Raw genomic sequence first — 17,932 nt, 5'->3', positions numbered from 1 at the left:
TTTGGATAACAATAGATTTTGAGAACTACGACGTTTTAAAACAACTGGACGTTAATTTTATTTACTTCCCGAAGCAGTCTGTCGGTCCTTCCGGTCTGTTGTGTTTCCGGTCCGACCTTTTTCTCCCTCCGCCCCTGTGTGTTTTCAGCTTTTGGGCCCACGTGTGAAATTAAGCTTAATTTACCTTTTAAATTATCTGTAAAACTTTGGACCAAATGGCGTCAACCTTCGAGCAGATGAGGGCAAACGTGGGGAAACTCCTGCGAGGAATCGATAGGTACGAATGATTCTAGAATGGAGTCGATAAAACCGGCGAGGCTAACAGTAGCCTAGCTTATTTCATGATGATTTTCGGAGTTGTGGCGTTAACTAAGACAACGTTCATTGAGGATAGCCGCTCATTTGACCAATTTTAGGCTGTGTTTAGACTGTTTTTAAATAATCTTTGCTAAAATAATAATTAAAAATTAACTGGTGTTAGCAACACTAGCTGAAGTTCTAGTAACGGTTACATTATCCATACGACTGTGTTATGTGTCACCTCTTATATTGACATAAAAAAAACGAGTACGGGTTTTGCAACGCAGTAGATATTAACAGAGCAGTCTGGTTTTATTTTGAAGTATTTGCCTCTTACAGGTTTCTTCTGTTTTTATTTTTTTTGTCGCAGTTCGATGTTCCAGATCTTTAAGCTAATGTTAATATGACTCAGAGACTCATGTAAACACAAATTGGCCTTTTTAAATGTTGATTTTATTTAGAGTTAAGTAGTAACAACTAAGCCAACCTGGACCTATGTAGTAAAAAGTAATGGTAGCGTTTGTTAAATCAGAACATATCTGTAATTAAGCGCTTTTTTTTTTTTTGGAAAGCTGAGCTCAGCTTCCATAGCCACAGTCATTCCGATCACTGCTAGACCTGCACAATTAAAAACCCTCAGAGTACCTGTTTAACAACATGAAGTAGGCTATAAAACATCTCAAAAGTAACACGTCGTGACCTGATCTAAAGAAGAACGAAAAAGCGAAAAGTTGTTTGAAACTATACAGCTTTAGTGTGAATTAAACACATAATAGTTGGATTTTTCTCAGCTGATTACGAGTAACAACTGCCTGTCTCCTAACAGGTACAACCCTGAGAACCTTACCACGCTAGAGCGCTACGTGGAGACACAAGCCCGAGAAAACGCTTATGACCTGGAGGCAAACCTGGCTGTGCTGAAGCTGTAAGTGAAACTGTTTGGTAGTCAAACAGCTGAAATGTCAACTGAATATTCAGACTGCACATACAAAAACTGAATTTTACTCAGGAAACTCATTCGGACTCTAGTAATTAATAGGATTTACTTGGCAACAGGTTTTCTCACCCAGTTAACACCTTTTTTTTAACATCTGAAGACAAACCTTTCAGGGATTTTCCAGATCTACATAAATAAACAAACTGTCGGCTTTTCTACTACCAGCTCTAGTTTTGAATTTGACATTTTAGGCAAATTCTGTTGTTTTTCCTTAGGTACTGACCGAAACCAAAGACACATGCTCATACATCTTCAGGCATTTACTGTAGCTCAGATGGTGATCATGTGTTAAGACTATAGACTAATGGGGGGGAAGTTATGTTGCTAGTTTGGTAGCTTGTTTATTTATCTTCTGGCTTCCAGTCTGTGCCTTTATGAAATTTCCAGGGGCATATAACGTGAGCAGAAAACCTAAAAGTTGTCCAACAATTTACATCACACTTGTTTAATCTTGTTAAACCAAACCTTCAAACTGTCAACTGCTTTTACCTGCTAATACAACGAGAGACAATTTGGCAGCTAAACTTCCATCCAATATTTCTCTGTAATATGTTTATGAGGGATTTTGTGTGTGTGTGATATTTAGTAATGCGAAGTCTCTGCGTTTCTCACACAGATATCAGTTTAATCCAGCTTACTTCCAGACTCCAGTGACTTCACAGATTCTCCTCAAGGCTCTGACCAACCTGCCACACACCGACTTCACCCTCTGCAAGTGTATGATCGACCAGACACACGTATCCCTTTGGTGCTGCTTCATCTGTCATTGCTTTTGACAAAAAAAAAAAAAGCGGCTGTATTTTTACATTTCTGTATATTGTTAGCTACATTTTTACATGGGGTCATATTTTTATTTTACATATTAACTTTTGTTGGATGTTTTCTTGATGTGATTCTTGAAGTGTGATCAAAGTGAGACATTAAGGGTTCTTCCTGGTGTCGGGTATACGAATACATGAACATTTGTAGCTGTGAATGGGAGTGTAACCTGTGTGGTGGGTTCTGTCTTGGGGTGAGAGGGGATGTTCCTTGACTACAGTGTCGCAGCAAGAGGAGCGACCCATCAGACAGATCCTCTACCTGGGGAACCTACTGGAAACCTGCCACTTCCAGAGCTTCTGGGTACGACCCTTAAACACAACCACATTATCTGCATGTTTAACTCACTCTAATCACTGCATTTCGATCAGGTTCATGTGCGGGCTTTTACAGGACCATTGCAACACCATTTGATTATAGGGTTTGGGATTGCGGCCCAGTTTGGTCCAACGTTCAGCTCTTGTACAGACAGCCTCACATTTGATTCATTCTAGAATACTTTGTTAGACAGATGAGTTCACAGTTGATTCAATAACTGCGAGGTGTACACAGCTGCAATACAAGCCCAAATCATCACTCCTCCACCACCGTATTTCACAGTTTGTATGAGGGATCCGAACTGATACACTGTGTTCGCTTGTCTCATACCATCAACATGGTACTGGGCACTATGGACAAATGTCTCAACTTTGGTCTCATCTGTCTGGAGGATACTGTCTTGGGTTTCATAACATATCATACCTTGGCAGAGTCATACTGCCTTGTTCTTTCTGGACAGAAGAGTCTCTGTCCTTCAGCTCTTCCAAAACAGCCCTACTTGTAGAAAGTTTTACTGATTGTCTACTCATGAACATTTAACCTACTAACGCCTGTTGAGGCTGAGATGGTGCTCTTGGGTTCTTAGCATTTCTTTGAGCACCAAACGTTTTAAACTTGGAGTGAAATTGAAGGAGCCGTCCTCTCTGGGAAGATCGGCAGCTGTTTTCTACTTGTGAATAATTTTACTCTCTGTATGATGAAGGACCAGAATAGTTTAGAAATGCCCTGATGATCCTTCCCAGCATGATGGACAGTAACAGTTTCTTCTCTAAGGTTATTGCTGTTGTCTTTCCATATTGGCATAGTGTTTACACCCATCTGTATGCTCCAGAGCAGCGAAGTGAGAAAACTCTTGGAGAAACTGGATGTCAGCTGAACTCCTCTCTCTCTCTGTATGCAGACATTTTTTACACTGGTATCACCACAGTGATGAGCTTGTGTAAACCAGAAGCGTTTTCTAGGCAGGTTTGGGTTCTGCAGTCATTTTAATCGACGTAGACGTCCTGATCCTGATGGTTGCAGGAGTGGAGATGAGGCGTCTAAGCCCAGACAAGGCCTTGAGTCGGGCAGGAAGGTTGTGATCCACTGGAAGAGCTCAGACAGCATTAGTATCTTCTGCCCTGGTTCTCTTGTCCCGACTCCATTTGGTGTTAAACTTCCAACATTTTTGTCTTCCTGACAGACAAGTCTTGAGGAGAACCGAGAGCTCATTGACGGCATCACCGGTTTCGAGGATTCAGTTCGGAAGTGTGAGTTTAATTTTCTGACTGACCAGTGAAAAAAGAGATTTTTGCCAGTTTACGCTTGTTTGACTGTACTGTTTATGGAAGAGAAAACCAGTAAGATATAAATAATCTTGTCAATTTCATCTTCCTCCTCAGTCATCTGTCATGTTGTGGGAATCACCTACCAGACCATTGACCGCCAGCTGCTGGCTGAGATGCTGGGAGACCCACTGGGTGAGAAAACAACTCCCTAAGTCTGTCTAATGACTTCGTTTATGGAAAGGATCCTTTGTTTTTGTCAAGTTTAGTCTAAAACGTACCGGTACCAGTTAAGCACTGGTTGTTACTGAAAGCTGAACACGCTTCCTGTTTGCGCAGACACGCAGCTAAAGGTGTGGATGAATAAGTACGGCTGGACGGAGAACGAGGATGGACAGATCTTCATCTACAACCAGGAGGAGAGCATCAAGCCGAAGAACATCGTGGAGAAGATCGACTTTGAGAGTGAGAGACGCTGAAACTGCTAAACTGCTGCTGGGAAATGTGATGTTCAGTCTTCAACAGCAGAACCGGGCTGAGGGGTTACAGACTCAGTTATTATCAGTGTTACAGAGGGATGAGACCATGCTCTTTTAACGATGACGACAACTTTTCTGTTTTGTTGCTTGTAAAAAACGTCTCACTTTTAAGTTGCTGATTTTCGTGGCCAGATGTGTCCAGTTGTAAAGATTTTCATGGCTGCCAGTAATTTAATTTGGCAGAATTTGAAAGGTTTGCGCCATAAGGTAATGAAATAAATTTGTAGACGTTTTGCTGTTGGGATGATGGACATTTAAGGTTAAAAACTAAGTGCACCCCAGGATTCAGCAGCGTGTAGATCCACCTTCAGCAACAACCACCCTGCAGAGGTTTTATGTCTGACTTTATCAACATCTCACATTCTTGTGAATGATGTTCTGCCCATGCTTCTTTCTATCGTAGCTTCAGGTCATTGAGGTTTGAACACTTTTAGTTGTGGTCAGCTTTTAAGGTTCTACCACAGCATTTCAATCAGACTGAGGCCTAGTTCTGTTCTAGTTCTGTTCTACTTGTTGAGCTGCTGCTGTGTTTTGGATCATTGTCCTGTTGAAGACTCAGTTTGGGCCAAACAGTTGTAGGATAGATGGGCTCACACTTGACTCTAGGAGTTCATGGTTGAGTTAAGCACTGCGAGTTGCCTAGCTCCTGTGGCTATAAAACAAGCCCATATCATCAACCCTCCACCACCGTGCTCGACGGTTGTGCTAATTTACCACATTTGGGTTTCAGTAAACATGATGTTATGACTAAACATCTGTGCATTGGTCTCATCTGCATAAAGGACGATGGTCCAGAAGTCTTGTGGTTGTTTAACCCAACTCAGGCTGACACACTGAGGATGTTTTCTCCTTCAGCCCATCTGAACATGCCAGACTTATTCTGTCTTTTTCTAATCGTCCTGTCATGAACATTAACCTTCTAACTGAGGCCTGTAGTGTCTGAGATGGAGCTTCTGGGTTTTCTGTCATTTCCCTAAGAATTGCACGCTCTGACCTTGGGCTGAATCTCCTGGGACGTCCACTCCTTCAAAGACTGGCGGATGTCTCAGACGTTTCCCTCTTGTAAATAGTCTTTGTTTCTGTAGAATGATGGACTTCAGATTGTTTGGAGATGCCCTTATAACTCTTCCCAGATTTTCTGGCAGCAACGGTTGCTTCTCTACTGTTATTGCTGATGTCTTTCTGTCTTGGCATTGTGTTGACACACTTCTGTATTCCCCAGAGCAGCAGACTACTAAAACTACTGCTTTTATAGAGCTGTTCAATCAGTCTGTTTAATCAATGCATTTGATCAGCTGGTTGGCTGCTTCTTGTGCCTATTAATAATTCCTCCCTTCTGCTCATAATTTAGCAGAGACACTTTCTAGGTCGCTTATTTGTTGCTTTGTTTTGATGACACGTCGTGTTTCACCTGCTTTAAGAATTAGAATATTTAGTAAAATTATCATTTGGAAACAAAAGCTAAATTGTTAAATATCTGTACTTTTAAAGGCTTACTGAAATAAAAATAACACTAGGATTTTTTTTTATTCTGTTATTGTTCAATATTATGTTCAATATTTTAATAATTTAATATCTATTTTTAATTTCTTGTTTTCTTTTTTTCTCTGCAGGTGTTTCCAGCATCATGGCTACATCGCAGTGATACAAGCAGACGCACACGCCCAACATTTGTTTTCATGATTGCTAAAATTAAAAAATAAAACCGATAAAAATCATTTTCATGATTTTATTTTCTCCTGTTCTTCAGTCGTCACTTCAGCTGCTTTTGAGCAATAGTTTTTACAGGCTTGAACAGTTATTCAAGTTTTTCTCAAGAATATTTAACTAGAAAAAAAAGCTTTTTAAATGTTTTTTTAGTCCAGATCTTTAGACCGGGGGCTGAATTAGGGATTCTGGTACCTGAGGCAAAACACAGCATGAGGCTCTTCACTTAAACTTTCTTTAAAATCTTAAATCAATTCGAGCTTATTTTTTGCCAATTTCTGCAAGTTTTTATTTTTCTCAAGTCTTTTTGTAGCTTTTTGCTTCAAGTACAATAAGATCTTGGTTGCTCTAATCTGTAACTAGATGTTTGAGGTTTCTGGTCCTTCTTCACAGTCAGAGTAGCTGACTAAATTTTACACATTTTCCCATTAAAAACAACATGCAAGCATTTTCATCATACTGCTTATAAAATAGCTTCCCTGTTGGCAGGTTGTTGTTGCAAACTGCATTCCTATCTAATTAATTTTCAATTGCTAGATAGATCCTGTCGGCTTGTGTGATAAATTAGCTTTCTGTAGTCACACCACATAATTCCTTGAATTACTTTGTTTTACTTGAAAGCACATTAACTTGTTTTGACTGATATTTCCAATGCCTCTGGGCGCCTGCTGGAGATGTCGGTCGTTGCCAGGAAAAAGGGTTTTATATTTGTTGGTTTTGCCCAAAATGTTATAATTTACTCCTATTTTCAGAATGGCTCCCCCTTACTGGATGTTGACATCAGTTTTTGCTTTTCACTTGCTGTTCTAATGTTCAAGGCACCTAGCAGTTTTCTACATGGTGTTTTCTGTGTTTCTGCAGAATCATCATATCTTAGCTTGGATTTAATTCTTAAAGTTTTAAAAGAGATTGAACTGAAGTGCAGAAGGCACATCATAGTTAAGTTGGTAACCTACTAAATCGGTAGTTTTCAGCTCACTGGGAATCACCTTGTTGCTGAAATACAATATTCAAAATATTTTAATATTGTAAGGAACTTCTGTATTTTTGTCCCTCATTTCAGAAAGTGAAGCTCATAGATTCATCACACATACAGTTAAATATTTCAAGCCTTTATTTGTTGTAGTTTTGATGCTTGTGGCTTTCAAATAATAAAAACCCAAAATTCAGTGTCCCCGGACATTACATAAGATCCATAAAAAATATATTTTTTAATCCATAAATTCCTTGTAATGGCCTAAACAATTCAGGTTTTTCTTTAGGATTAATATTTTAAATGAATCAAGCTTTTTATTTTTATGTATCTATAAATGTATTACGTTAATGTAGTAGCGAATATTAATTATCAGTAAAGTACAAGATTAATAACTCGTACTTGCCCTCATACTTGTCGTCTTCCGCTTTATCCGGGACCGGGTCGCGGGGGCAGCAGACTCAGTAGAGACGCCCAGACGTCCCTCTCTCCAGACACCTCCTCCAGCTCCTCCAGGGGGAGCCCAAGGCGTTCCCAGGCCAGCCGAGAGACATAGTCCCTCCAGCGTGTCCTGGGCCGTCCCCTGGGCCTCCTCCCAGTGGGACGTGCCTGGAACACCTCCCGAGGAAGGCGTCCAGGAGGCATCCGGTATAGATGCCTGAGCCACCTCAACTGGCTCCTCTCGATGTGGAGGAGCAGCGGCTCTACTCCGAGCCCCTCCCGGATGGCTGACCTCCTCACCCTATCTCTAAGGGAGTGCCCGGCCACCCTACGGAGGAAGCTCATTTCAGTCGCTTGTATCCGGGATCTCGTTCTTTCGGTCATGACCCAAAGTTCATGGCCATAAGTGAGGGTAGGAACGTAGACCGACCGGTAAATCGAGAGCTTCGCTTTTCGACTCAGCTCTCTCTTCACCACAACGGACCGGCACAGCGCCCCCATTACTTTGGCAGCCGCACCGATCCGTCTGTCGATCTCCCGCTCCATTCTCCCCTCACTTGTGAACGAGACCCCGAGATTCTTAAACTCCTCCACTTGAGGCAGGAACTCCCCTCCAACCTGAAGAGGACAAGCCACCCTTTTCCGGTCGAGAAGCATGGCCTCGGACTTGGAAGAGCTGATCTTCATCCCTGCCGCTTCACACTCGGCTGCGAACCACCCCAGTGCATGCTGTAGGTCTTGGCTAGAGGGGGCCAGCAGGACCACGTCATCTGCAAAAGAAGAGACGAAATCCTCTGGTCCCCAAACCAGACCCCTTCCGGCCCTTGGCTGCGTCTAGCAATCCTGTCCATAAAAGTTATGAACAGGACCGGTGACAAAGGGAAGCCCTGCCAGCATCCAACATGCACCGGGAACAGGTCCGACTTAGTGCCGGCATTGCAGAACCAAACTCCTGCTGCCCTTGTACAGAGACCGGATGGCCCCTAATAAAGGGCCCCGATTCCATACTCCTGGAGCACCCCCCCACAGGGCACCACAAGGGACACAGTCACATGTGGACCGGTTGGGCAAACTCCCATGAACCCTCAAGTAACCTGCAGAGGGTATAGAGCTGGTCCAGTGTTCCACAGCTGGGATGAAAACAACACTGCTTCTCCTAAAGCCGAGGTTCAACTATTGGCCGGAGTCTCCTCTCCAATACCATGGCACGATTGAGGAGATCTTGAAGTACTCCTTCCACCGCCCGATAATGTCTCCAGTCGAGGTCAGCAGCTCCCCACCCCCACTGTGAACAGTGTCGGCGAAGCACTGCTTCCCCCACCTGAGGCACCGGACAATTTGCCAGAATCGCTTCAAGGCCAACCGTAGTCCTTCTCCATGGCCTCACCGAACTCCTGCCAGGCCCGAGTTTTTGCCAGACGTTCCCAGCAGACCCTGACTATGCACTTGGGCCTGCCAAGTCTGTCCGGCTTTCTCCTCTTCCAGCGGATCCAACTCACCACCAGGTGGTGATCAGTGGACAGCTCAGCCCCTCTTTTCACCAGAGAGTCCAAGACATGTGGCCGAAGGTGTGATGATACGACAACAAAATCAATCGTCAACCTCCTGCTTAGTGTGTCCTGGTGCCAGGTGTACTAAACTACACCCTTATGTTTGAACATGGTGTTCATTATGGACAATCCGTGACTAGCACAGAAGTCCAATAACAAAACACCACTCGGATTCAGATCGGGGAGGCCATTCCTCGCGATCACGCCTCTCCAGGTGTCACTGTCGTTTCCCACGTGGGCATTGAAGTCCCCCAGCAGAATAATGGAGTCCCCAGGGGGGGCACTATCCAGCACCCACGACAGGAACGCCAAGAAGGCCAGGTTCTCCGCACTACCGCTCGGCCCAACCGACCTGTCCCCAACCCGAAGCCGCAGGGATGCAACTCTCTCATCCACTGGGGTAAACCCCAACACAAAACGGCTGAGCTGGGGGGCAAAAAGCAAAGCCACCCCAGCCCGCCACCTCTCCCCGTGGGCCACTCCAGAGTAGAAGGGAGTCCAGCCCCTCTCGAGGAGATGGGTTCCAGAGCCCACGCCTTTGCGTGGAGGCGAGCCCGACTATTTCTAGTCGATATCTCTCGATCTCCTGCACAAGCTCAGGCTCCTTCCCCCCCAGCAAGGTGACATTCCACGTCCCTAGAGCCAGCCTAAGCATCCGGAGATCGGGCCGCCGAGATCTCCACCTTCGTCTGCTGCCCAATCCTCTTTGCACCAGTACCTCATGGTTCCCCCTGTAGGTGGTGGGCCCACTGGTGGATGGCCTCTCGTCTCTCATTCGGGCTTGGCCCGGCCGGGTCCCGCGAGGAGCAACCCAGCCACCAAGCGCTTTCCAACAAGTCCCAATCTCAGGCCTGGCTCCAGAGTGGGACCTCAGCTCCGCCGTACCGGGCGACGTCACGTGCCTCGATTTTATGGTCCTCATGAATGTGTCTTGAACCGCTCTTTGTCTGACCCGTCACCTAGAGCCTGTTTGCCATGGGAGACCCTACCAGGGGCATTTAAGCCCCAGACAACATAGCCTCTAGGATCATTCGAGCACTCAAACCCCTCCACCACGTTAAGGTGGCGGTTCAAGGAGGGGAAAATTAATACCACCTAGAGTTATTGTACCTCTCTTAAAAAAACTCCAAATGGACCCACTGTTTTTCAGTTCTCGCTGCAGCATCACTAAATCTCTACCCCCAAGTGATGTGGTCAGGCTCATTGTTTTGCATTGGATCTTTAAAACCGAGCAAACATTTGTTTTAGAATTTTGCTTTTCAAGGATTTAACCATCTGGGAACAAAATTAATAGTTATTTCTTATAAGAATTTGTAATAAATTATTGTTATCAGCATTGAAAATGTGTTAGAATAAATGAAGTCCACGGCCACTGAGAACATACCAGGTTAGGATGAAGTTTTTTTCTGTTGAAAGGCTTTCTTCACCACAATCCCCATATGTTTGCTCAGGGTGAGATAAATACTACTGCTGTGTAATTTTCCATTAGACATTCAACTTCAGATTTATTGGATATTAAGTTAAACTGTATTGTGTAAATATTTAATTAGAGTGGACCGAATGAAACCGCATTTGATCCCAACCTGGTAGGAGGTCAGCTTCATAGACACTGGAGAAAAGCAAGCACCATAACATACTACCATTCTCTTAAGGTACGAAAAATGACTAAAATGGTTTGTTTTGCGGTAGAATCACTGGAGAACCTCAGCAGTCATTGTGGGAGCGAGGACACGTATGATCTTCTATGAGGAAGACAGTAACTTTATGCTGTCATTAAGATGACCATAGAAAAATGATCTCAATGTACTTTTAGAAGTCAAATTAATTCCTATTGATCCAGCTCAGTGAAACGTTATCTAAATTAAGTTATCTAATTTTTGTACAATACAGTCATAAGGTAAGAATCAAACAATTTTATTTGGTCCACTCTAATTAAATATTTACACTATAAAGTTTAACTTAATACGTGATGATTGGGAAGTCGAATGTCTGATAGAAGATTACACATTGTCTAATGGTGTACCTCACCCTGAGCAAACATGTGGGTTCTGTGGTGAAGAAAACATTTCAACAGAAAGAAACTGTTCTGACGGGCAGTGGACTTTACATAGAAAATAATGTGTCTCATTTGCATCTTACAAAAATGGCGTCATATTGAAATATCCTGATATAATGACCCAACATCGTTTACAGCAGGTTAGCAGAAGAAGACAGCTAAATAACTATGACAAATTTTCCTCCAAATTTATTAAATGGACTATTTAAATTTGATGATTTTCAGATTGCCTGCTGCAACAGGTGGTACCACCAAGGCTGGGTCAAGATCCCACCAACTGAAATAGAACATAGCTGTGTGTTATGCTTTTTGTATTTGTACATGTTGAGTTAACAACAGTGTGAATGTTTTATTATTAAAGTTCAGTATGTAGAGTTAGATTATAGTTACATTTATTTTGTTGAAAGTGCTTTTGCTTTCTTGCTCTATGTTGTTACATGTATAGTTTTACTTGGTAAATGCTCTAGTTTTTGCTTTTTTATGTTGAAATATCCATAAATATTTAACCTTTATGATGTTTGGAATGTAAGAATATTTCTTTTAACACATTTTCAATGCTGATAACATTAATCTATGACAAATTCATATAAGAAATAACTACATTAATTGTCTCCAGATGGTTAAATTCTTTGAAATACAAAATTGAAAGATGAATGTTAAGGATCAAATTATCCACTGATGTAGGATGGTGAAGATGAAGCTCAGCAACCTCAGAATCTCCCTTGTGTCAGGATGTGAGATTTTGGACTTTGTGGTTTGGTGTTTTGTTTTAGATGCTCTTGTTTGAAGGTTTGTATTCTTGTTCATCACTTTTTGTGTTCTGACAATTCTGGTTTCCTTTTGCCTCCCTGTCTGTTCTCCTCTCATCATTAGTTTTCCTCTTTTAGTTGTTAATTACTCAGTTTTTGTTTCCTTTACATTTAATGGTCCCTCTTAGCTCTGTTTCTTCTGTTTATCTTTATTCTCCAGTTCCTCCTTTAACAGGTTAGCTTTAGTTACTGTTTACTTTTATTCTAGTCATCATTTCTCCTGTTTCATTCTCAGTTTGTTCTTTCAGTGTTTTATTTTGTAGTCAGGGTTTCTTTATGGTCCCCTTTTTCTTAGGCCTTAGGCTCTGTTGTTTTTCCTGTTCCTTCCAGATTCCTCTGTTTCTTCTATCTTCTGGTTATTCTAGATTTCTTATGTTTTGGTTATTTTACCGTAGTCTCCTGTTCTGCTTGGGTTTGTGTTTCTCCTTATTGGTTAATCTGTTCCACCTGTCCCTTCGGCCTCCCTGTCTCCTTGCCGCACCTGTTCTGTGTTTTTTGATTATCTGTCCTTTGTTCTCCTCTCACATCCTGCTGTATATGAACTGGTCTGTGCTCTTTGTTCCCTGCTGGTTCCTTGTTCATCTTCACTCTGTTCCGCCCGCTCGCTAGACCAGAACTCTGTTTTATGTTTGCTTCGTTCCTGCAAGGAGTACACATGTAAGTTTTGGATTAATCATGTTCGTACCTACAGTGCTTTCATTTTTGCTCTTTTGGAATCCTTAAAATAAAGTTTGAAGACTGTTTTTGAAAAGCCGCATCCAGAACCTTGTCTGCATATTGGTCCACACCAAAACCGCACCATGACACCTTGAAGAAAACTGCAAGCCCTGCTAACTTAAGGGCATAAACACCTATGGATGTTAAAACATTTCTACATGATGACTGATGTACTCAGAGCTACTGGTGTGAGTTTCACCTGTATTATCTGTTTTAGGGTTAAATGAGGTGGGAACAAAATCTCAGCAGCTCCAGATGTTGCCCTGCAAAACAATGAGCCCCACCACATCCTATAGGTGTAGAGTTATAGTGATGCTGCAGTCAGAATTGAATAGTGGGTCCATTTAAGGTTTTTGAAAAGGGGTCCAAACAACAACTCAGTATGGTATTAATCTTGTACTTTATTGATAATTATTATACTATATTATAATAAATTTATAGATGCTAAAAAGTAAAAAGCTTGCAGATCTGTGCATCATTTAAAAGATAACTCCAAAAGAAAAACCTGTATTTCTTTCCTTATTTGAATGAGCTACAATATACTCTATATATTCTACATACTCTTTGAATTGTTTAATTAATTTATTATTTATGAGTTGAGTTTTTAGGCCTCCAGCATGGTGTCTTTATAATGTATAATTGTGAATAACACACCCCGTCCTCTGTCAAAGTTCAGATACATTAATGCAATAATGTTTATTAATATAACTGCAGTGCTGTGACTTTTCACGACCCCACAGAGTTTATACAGAAAACCACATCCTGGGAAATGTAGGAATTTGTCAGCAGACGTGTAGGAAATTGGTATGTTCTGCCCTGGTCTCTCTACACAAATTATATTTACTACGTAAATATTTACTGCATGAAATAAAGTTGTAGATACCAAAAACAAGCAGCCACTATGGCTTGCTGTGGACCAATCAACATGCAGGAGCCACACCTCAGGTAAAATGAGGTGTGCAGTTTGTCCTGGTGGGCGTTGGCTCCCTGCGTTTATTATCTTCTTGCAGAGCTCAGGGAAGCTCAGTTCGGCTTCAGCATGATAAAGTCCCGCAGTTCCTCTCAAAGCTCGCTGCCTCCGCAGGACAGCGTGGACTCGACCTGCTCCGATGAGCTGATGGGCTCCCAGTCCCGCCGTTGGCTGGCGGACCTGCTGGACAAGGACATGTCCTCAGAGAGCGGGGACGTGACCGCGGTGGGCCGGGACGGGCTCTGCGTGGACTACCACTTCCCCGTGGGGGAGCTGGAGATGAAGTCCGGGGTCAAGTGGAAGAGACCGAAGGTAAAACACAACATTCAGGATATTATTAGGAAATAAGTTTCACTTTGCCGGACATTCATGTAACCTTTCAAATGATACAACCATGTTGTTTATTAATACAAAATAAAGAATACTGACTTAATACAGTGACAGGTAACTGTGCATCAGTCATCAGAAAAGGCTGAGTAATTATGCTCAGCTTAACAAACTTTAGCTCATACATTGCGTAAATGCAAAACAATTGCATAGAAACTGCTTAAAAACACATCAGCATTACATTTTAATCATTGTCTACCATAAACCTGAAGGCAACTGTACATGAACTACTCCTGGAGATGTGGAAATGTTTTTGAGAAAATATTGAACATTTTTAACTTTTCTTTAAAACTTTTTTTTTTTTTTTTGCACAAACCTTGAATGCAAATAAAAAAGCCAGAAAAGTCCAAATGTCAGTGATTGAGCTCACAAAATATCTGCTGTGGGCCAGATGCTCTTTGTGCACCAGGGTTGTGATTTTAAAACCAGTTTCATTTTCTCTTTCCAAAGGCTCTCACACAATGTATGGTCTTTCAAGGAGCGAGGCTTGTTCAGTACTTTCTCTTTTTCTCAGGCATGTTTCCAATATCTGAAGCCTTGATGCTGAGTTAGATGATGATGTGTGAAAAATAAACTGTCTTCAAGGGAAACATAATGCTGCATCCCCTTCCACTGAATATTCTAGCCAGGGCCTGACTTAAAAAACTGTGTTTTTCTCTGGAGAAATGTCGAACAGGATAATTTTCATGGCGGAGTGTCTGAAACTGCAGCCTGCGGCGACTGTGGTATCTGCGAGGAGAGAAGAGGAAGAGTAACGCTTGTGGCTGCCGCGCCTGGTTGCACTTTCCTTGCTAAGACTGGTGACGTACAGGTCCTTCTCAAAATATTAGCATATTGTGATAAAGTTCATTATTTTTCATAATGTCATGATGAAAATTTAACATTCATATATTTTAGATTCATTGCACACTAACTGAAATATTTCAGGTCTTTTATTGTCTTAATACGGATGATTTTGGCATACAGCTCATGAAAACCCAAAATTCCTATCTCACAAAATTAGCATATCATTAAAAGGGTCTCTAAACGAGCTATGAACCTAATCATCTGAATCAACGAGTTAACTCTAAACACCTGCAAAAGATTCCTGAGGCCTTTAAAACTCCCAGCCTGGTTCATCACTCAAAACCCCAATCATGGGTAAGACTGCCGACCTGACTGCTGTCCAGAAGGCCACTATTGACACCCTCAAGCAAGAGGGTAAGACACAGAAAGAAATTTCTGAATGAATAGGCTGTTCCCAGACTGCTGTATCAAGGCACCTCAGTGGGAAGTCTGTGGGAAGGAAAAAGTGTGGCAGAAAACGCTGCACAACGAGAAGAGGTGACCGGACCCTGAGGAAGATTGTGGAGAAGGGCCGATTCCAGACCTTGGGGGACCTGCGGAAGCAGTGGACTGAGTCTGGAGTAGAAACATCCAGAGCCACCGTGCACAGGCGTGTGCAGGAAATGGGCTACAGGTGCCGCATTCCCCAGGTCAAGCCACTTTTGAACCAAAAACAGCGGCAGAAGCGCCTGACCTGGGCTACAGAGAAGCAGCACTGGACTGTTGCTCAGTGGTCCAAAGTACTTTTTTCAGATGAAAGCAAATTCTGCATGTCATTCGGAAATCAAGGTGCCAGAGTCTGGAGGAAGACTGGGGACAAGGAAATGCCAAAATGCCAGAAGTCCAGTGTCAAGTACCCACAGTCAGTGATGGTCTGGGGTGCCGTGTCAGCTGCTGGTGTTGGTCCACTGTGTTTTATCAAGGGCAGGGTCAATGCAGCTAGCTATCAGGAGATTTTGGAGCACTTCATGCTTCCATCTGCTGAAAAGCTTTATGGAGATGAAGATTTCATTTTTCAGCACGACCTGGCACCTGCTCACAGTGCCAAAACCACTGGTAAATGGTTTACTGACCATGGTATCACTGTGCTCAATTGGCCTGCCAACTCTCCTGACCTGAACCCCATAGAGAATCTGTGGGATATTGTGAAGAGAACGTTGAGAGACTCAAGACCCAACACTCTGGATGAGCTAAAGGCCGCTATCGAAGCATCCTGGACCTCCATAAGACCTCAGCAGTGCCACAGGCTGATTGCTTCCATGCCACGCCGCATTGAAGCAGTCATTTCTGCAAAAGGATTCCCGACCAAGTATTGAGTGCATAACTGTACATGATTATTTGAAGGTTGACGTTTTTTGTATTAAAAACACTTTTCTTTTATTGGTCGGATGAAATATGCTAATTTTGTGAGATAGGAATTTTGGGTTTTCATGAGCTGTATGCCAAAATCATCCGTATTAAGACAATAAAAGACCTGAAATATTTCAGTTAGTGTGCAATGAATCTAAAATATATGAATGTTAAATTTTCATCATTACATTATGGAAAATAATGAACTTTATCACAATATGCTAATTTTTTGAGAAGGACCTGTATTAGCATCGTCCCTGCTTGTGCTAGCTTTGCTCTTGTTTCTATTAAGCCAAGTTCTAATGTCCAAGTTGGCATAGGTTACTGCCGATTCAAAATGTCTTCTTTACCGCCTTCAAAAGTCCCATTTAATAGCCTACGGCACCCTCGCTGGATGTCTTGGGTCAATCCATTGCATAAAAAAATCCAAATACAATACTGTCTGATTTTATCATGTGTTCTAGTTGTTAAATAAGATTTAGATCCAAATCAGTTCCATTTCACTTCAATTACAATTAAATTAAACCTTAGATCAATTGAAATCAGGATCAAATTAATCACAGTCCAGTTCAGTTATAATTTGGATCTGAATTGGGATCAAAGGCTTACACTACATTTTAATCCAATCCAAACCCAGTCTCTTTTGATACTGTGTGATTCAGCTTGATCCATAAAGCAAACACATATAAAAGTGCTGCAAGGGAACAGGGCTACCAGCTACATCACCATGCAGCTCCAATGCCTGGGGGTCAGTTACCAGTAAACAATCTTATCTCGGGACAGGAAGCAGTACCTCCAGGTGGGTCAGACACTGTTTACTGTCTCAGTGCCAGCTTGGGCTTCTGCTCTGGGTTCAGTCAGCTCTCTTGACTGAAAATGATCCATGGTCCACCGTGGCTCACAGAACATGGCTTCTTGGTTCAGTGTGTGCAGGTCTGTCCATCATCATGTCTCTCTGCCACTGACTTGGCTGTCCGGTACACACAGAAATCAGCGAGTTTTTACCTCAACAGCGTTTATACTTTTCAGTGAGACAGACTATTTCAGGACAAACTTAACTCAGGACATCAGAGTCTGGAAGCAGTCTGCTCAAGATCTTCTACATGCACTGAACTATTCTCAGCAGAGGGGGAAAGGACAAGGTTGCATTATGTTCACTGAGTTTTTACTTATGCAGAATAAAGATTATTAACGTTAAAAAAACATTCATTTGACATGTAGTCACACGCATTTAAATTTTAGGAATGTTTTATCATAGCAGCTTCATATGTACGGTACAAACATTGCATTTGGACAATGTGAAGAGGACATTCTGTTCAATTCAAGATTATGTTAAATCTAAATGTTTTAACATAACTAATTTAAAAAAATGCAATCCAGTCTAATTAAATTCTATACAGTCAGATTTTTATTCAGTTCAATAGAGCCTAATTCAATCCAGTTATATTCCAGAAAACTGAACTGATTTTTAAAATTTGCTTAATCATCAGGTTCATAATGTTTCATGAAGCTAATATCTGCAAACTGCCAAAGAAACTACAGTTTTATCTTTAAAACAAGATTAAACTGAATTAATTTTAGTTTTAGTTGAGCTTTAAAATCAAACTTTCTTTATCTTATGACAAAAAGTTCAGGGTGAAAAGGTGGGTCGGATCAGTCATCAAATAACTAAAACACATATAAAGTTAACATCTAACAACATATAAGCTTTTACATTGGAAGAAAATCTTTATTCTAATGACTGATCTGAACTAGAGGCTGGAGGCTCCTGAGAGGCAGTCAGACAAATTCCTGGTAAAGCTGCAGCTGAAAATGTTGCCTAAAACCAAACAAGCCTGGACCTGCTTTCAAACGGAACGTTTTGCCACATTGTCCCAACCATTCACAGCAGTTAACAGTAAAATAATAT

General features: G+C 42.0%; 2 protein-coding genes across 4 annotated transcripts in view; both read left to right on the top strand.

Moving 5' to 3' along the window:
* Window positions 1–85: 85 nt before the first annotated feature.
* eif3k (eukaryotic translation initiation factor 3, subunit K) lies at window positions 86–5,956 on the top strand. 2 transcript variants are annotated; one of them, XM_047390847.1, is made up of 8 exons: window positions 86–277; window positions 1,127–1,225; window positions 1,914–2,034; window positions 2,345–2,419; window positions 3,618–3,684; window positions 3,817–3,894; window positions 4,039–4,164; window positions 5,852–5,956. In XM_047390847.1, the coding sequence occupies exons 1-8, from the start codon at window positions 216–218 to the stop codon at window positions 5,881–5,883; spliced, it is 660 nt and encodes a 219-aa protein (XP_047246803.1). In that variant the 5' UTR covers window positions 86–215; the 3' UTR covers window positions 5,884–5,956. The 2 variants fall into 2 exon arrangements, with proteins under 2 accessions (XP_047246803.1, XP_047246802.1); XM_047390846.1 differs by having other exon boundaries at window positions 2,342–2,419.
* A 6,321-nt stretch (window positions 5,957–12,277) lies between these two features.
* Window positions 12,278–17,932, top strand: part of zgc:85932 (uncharacterized protein LOC405875 homolog) — a 29,029-nt gene continuing 23,374 nt past the window's right edge. The window contains exons 1-2 of one of the 2 annotated variants that reach the window (XM_047390562.1): window positions 12,278–12,431; window positions 13,576–13,773. In XM_047390562.1, coding sequence (XP_047246518.1) covers window positions 13,609–13,773 — 165 coding nt within the window. In that variant the 5' untranslated portion in view covers window positions 12,278–12,431; window positions 13,576–13,608. Of the gene's footprint in view, window positions 12,432–13,497; window positions 13,774–17,932 lie in introns of those variants that run through there. The other variant, XM_047390561.1, reaches the window with a different exon arrangement.

This window comes from Girardinichthys multiradiatus, chromosome 18 (assembly GCF_021462225.1).
Source record: "Girardinichthys multiradiatus isolate DD_20200921_A chromosome 18, DD_fGirMul_XY1, whole genome shotgun sequence".
Lineage (NCBI taxonomy): Eukaryota > Metazoa > Chordata > Actinopteri > Cyprinodontiformes > Goodeidae > Girardinichthys > Girardinichthys multiradiatus.
Note: the sequence above shows the minus strand (reverse complement) of the source record. Positions and strands in the feature narration are given on the sequence as shown.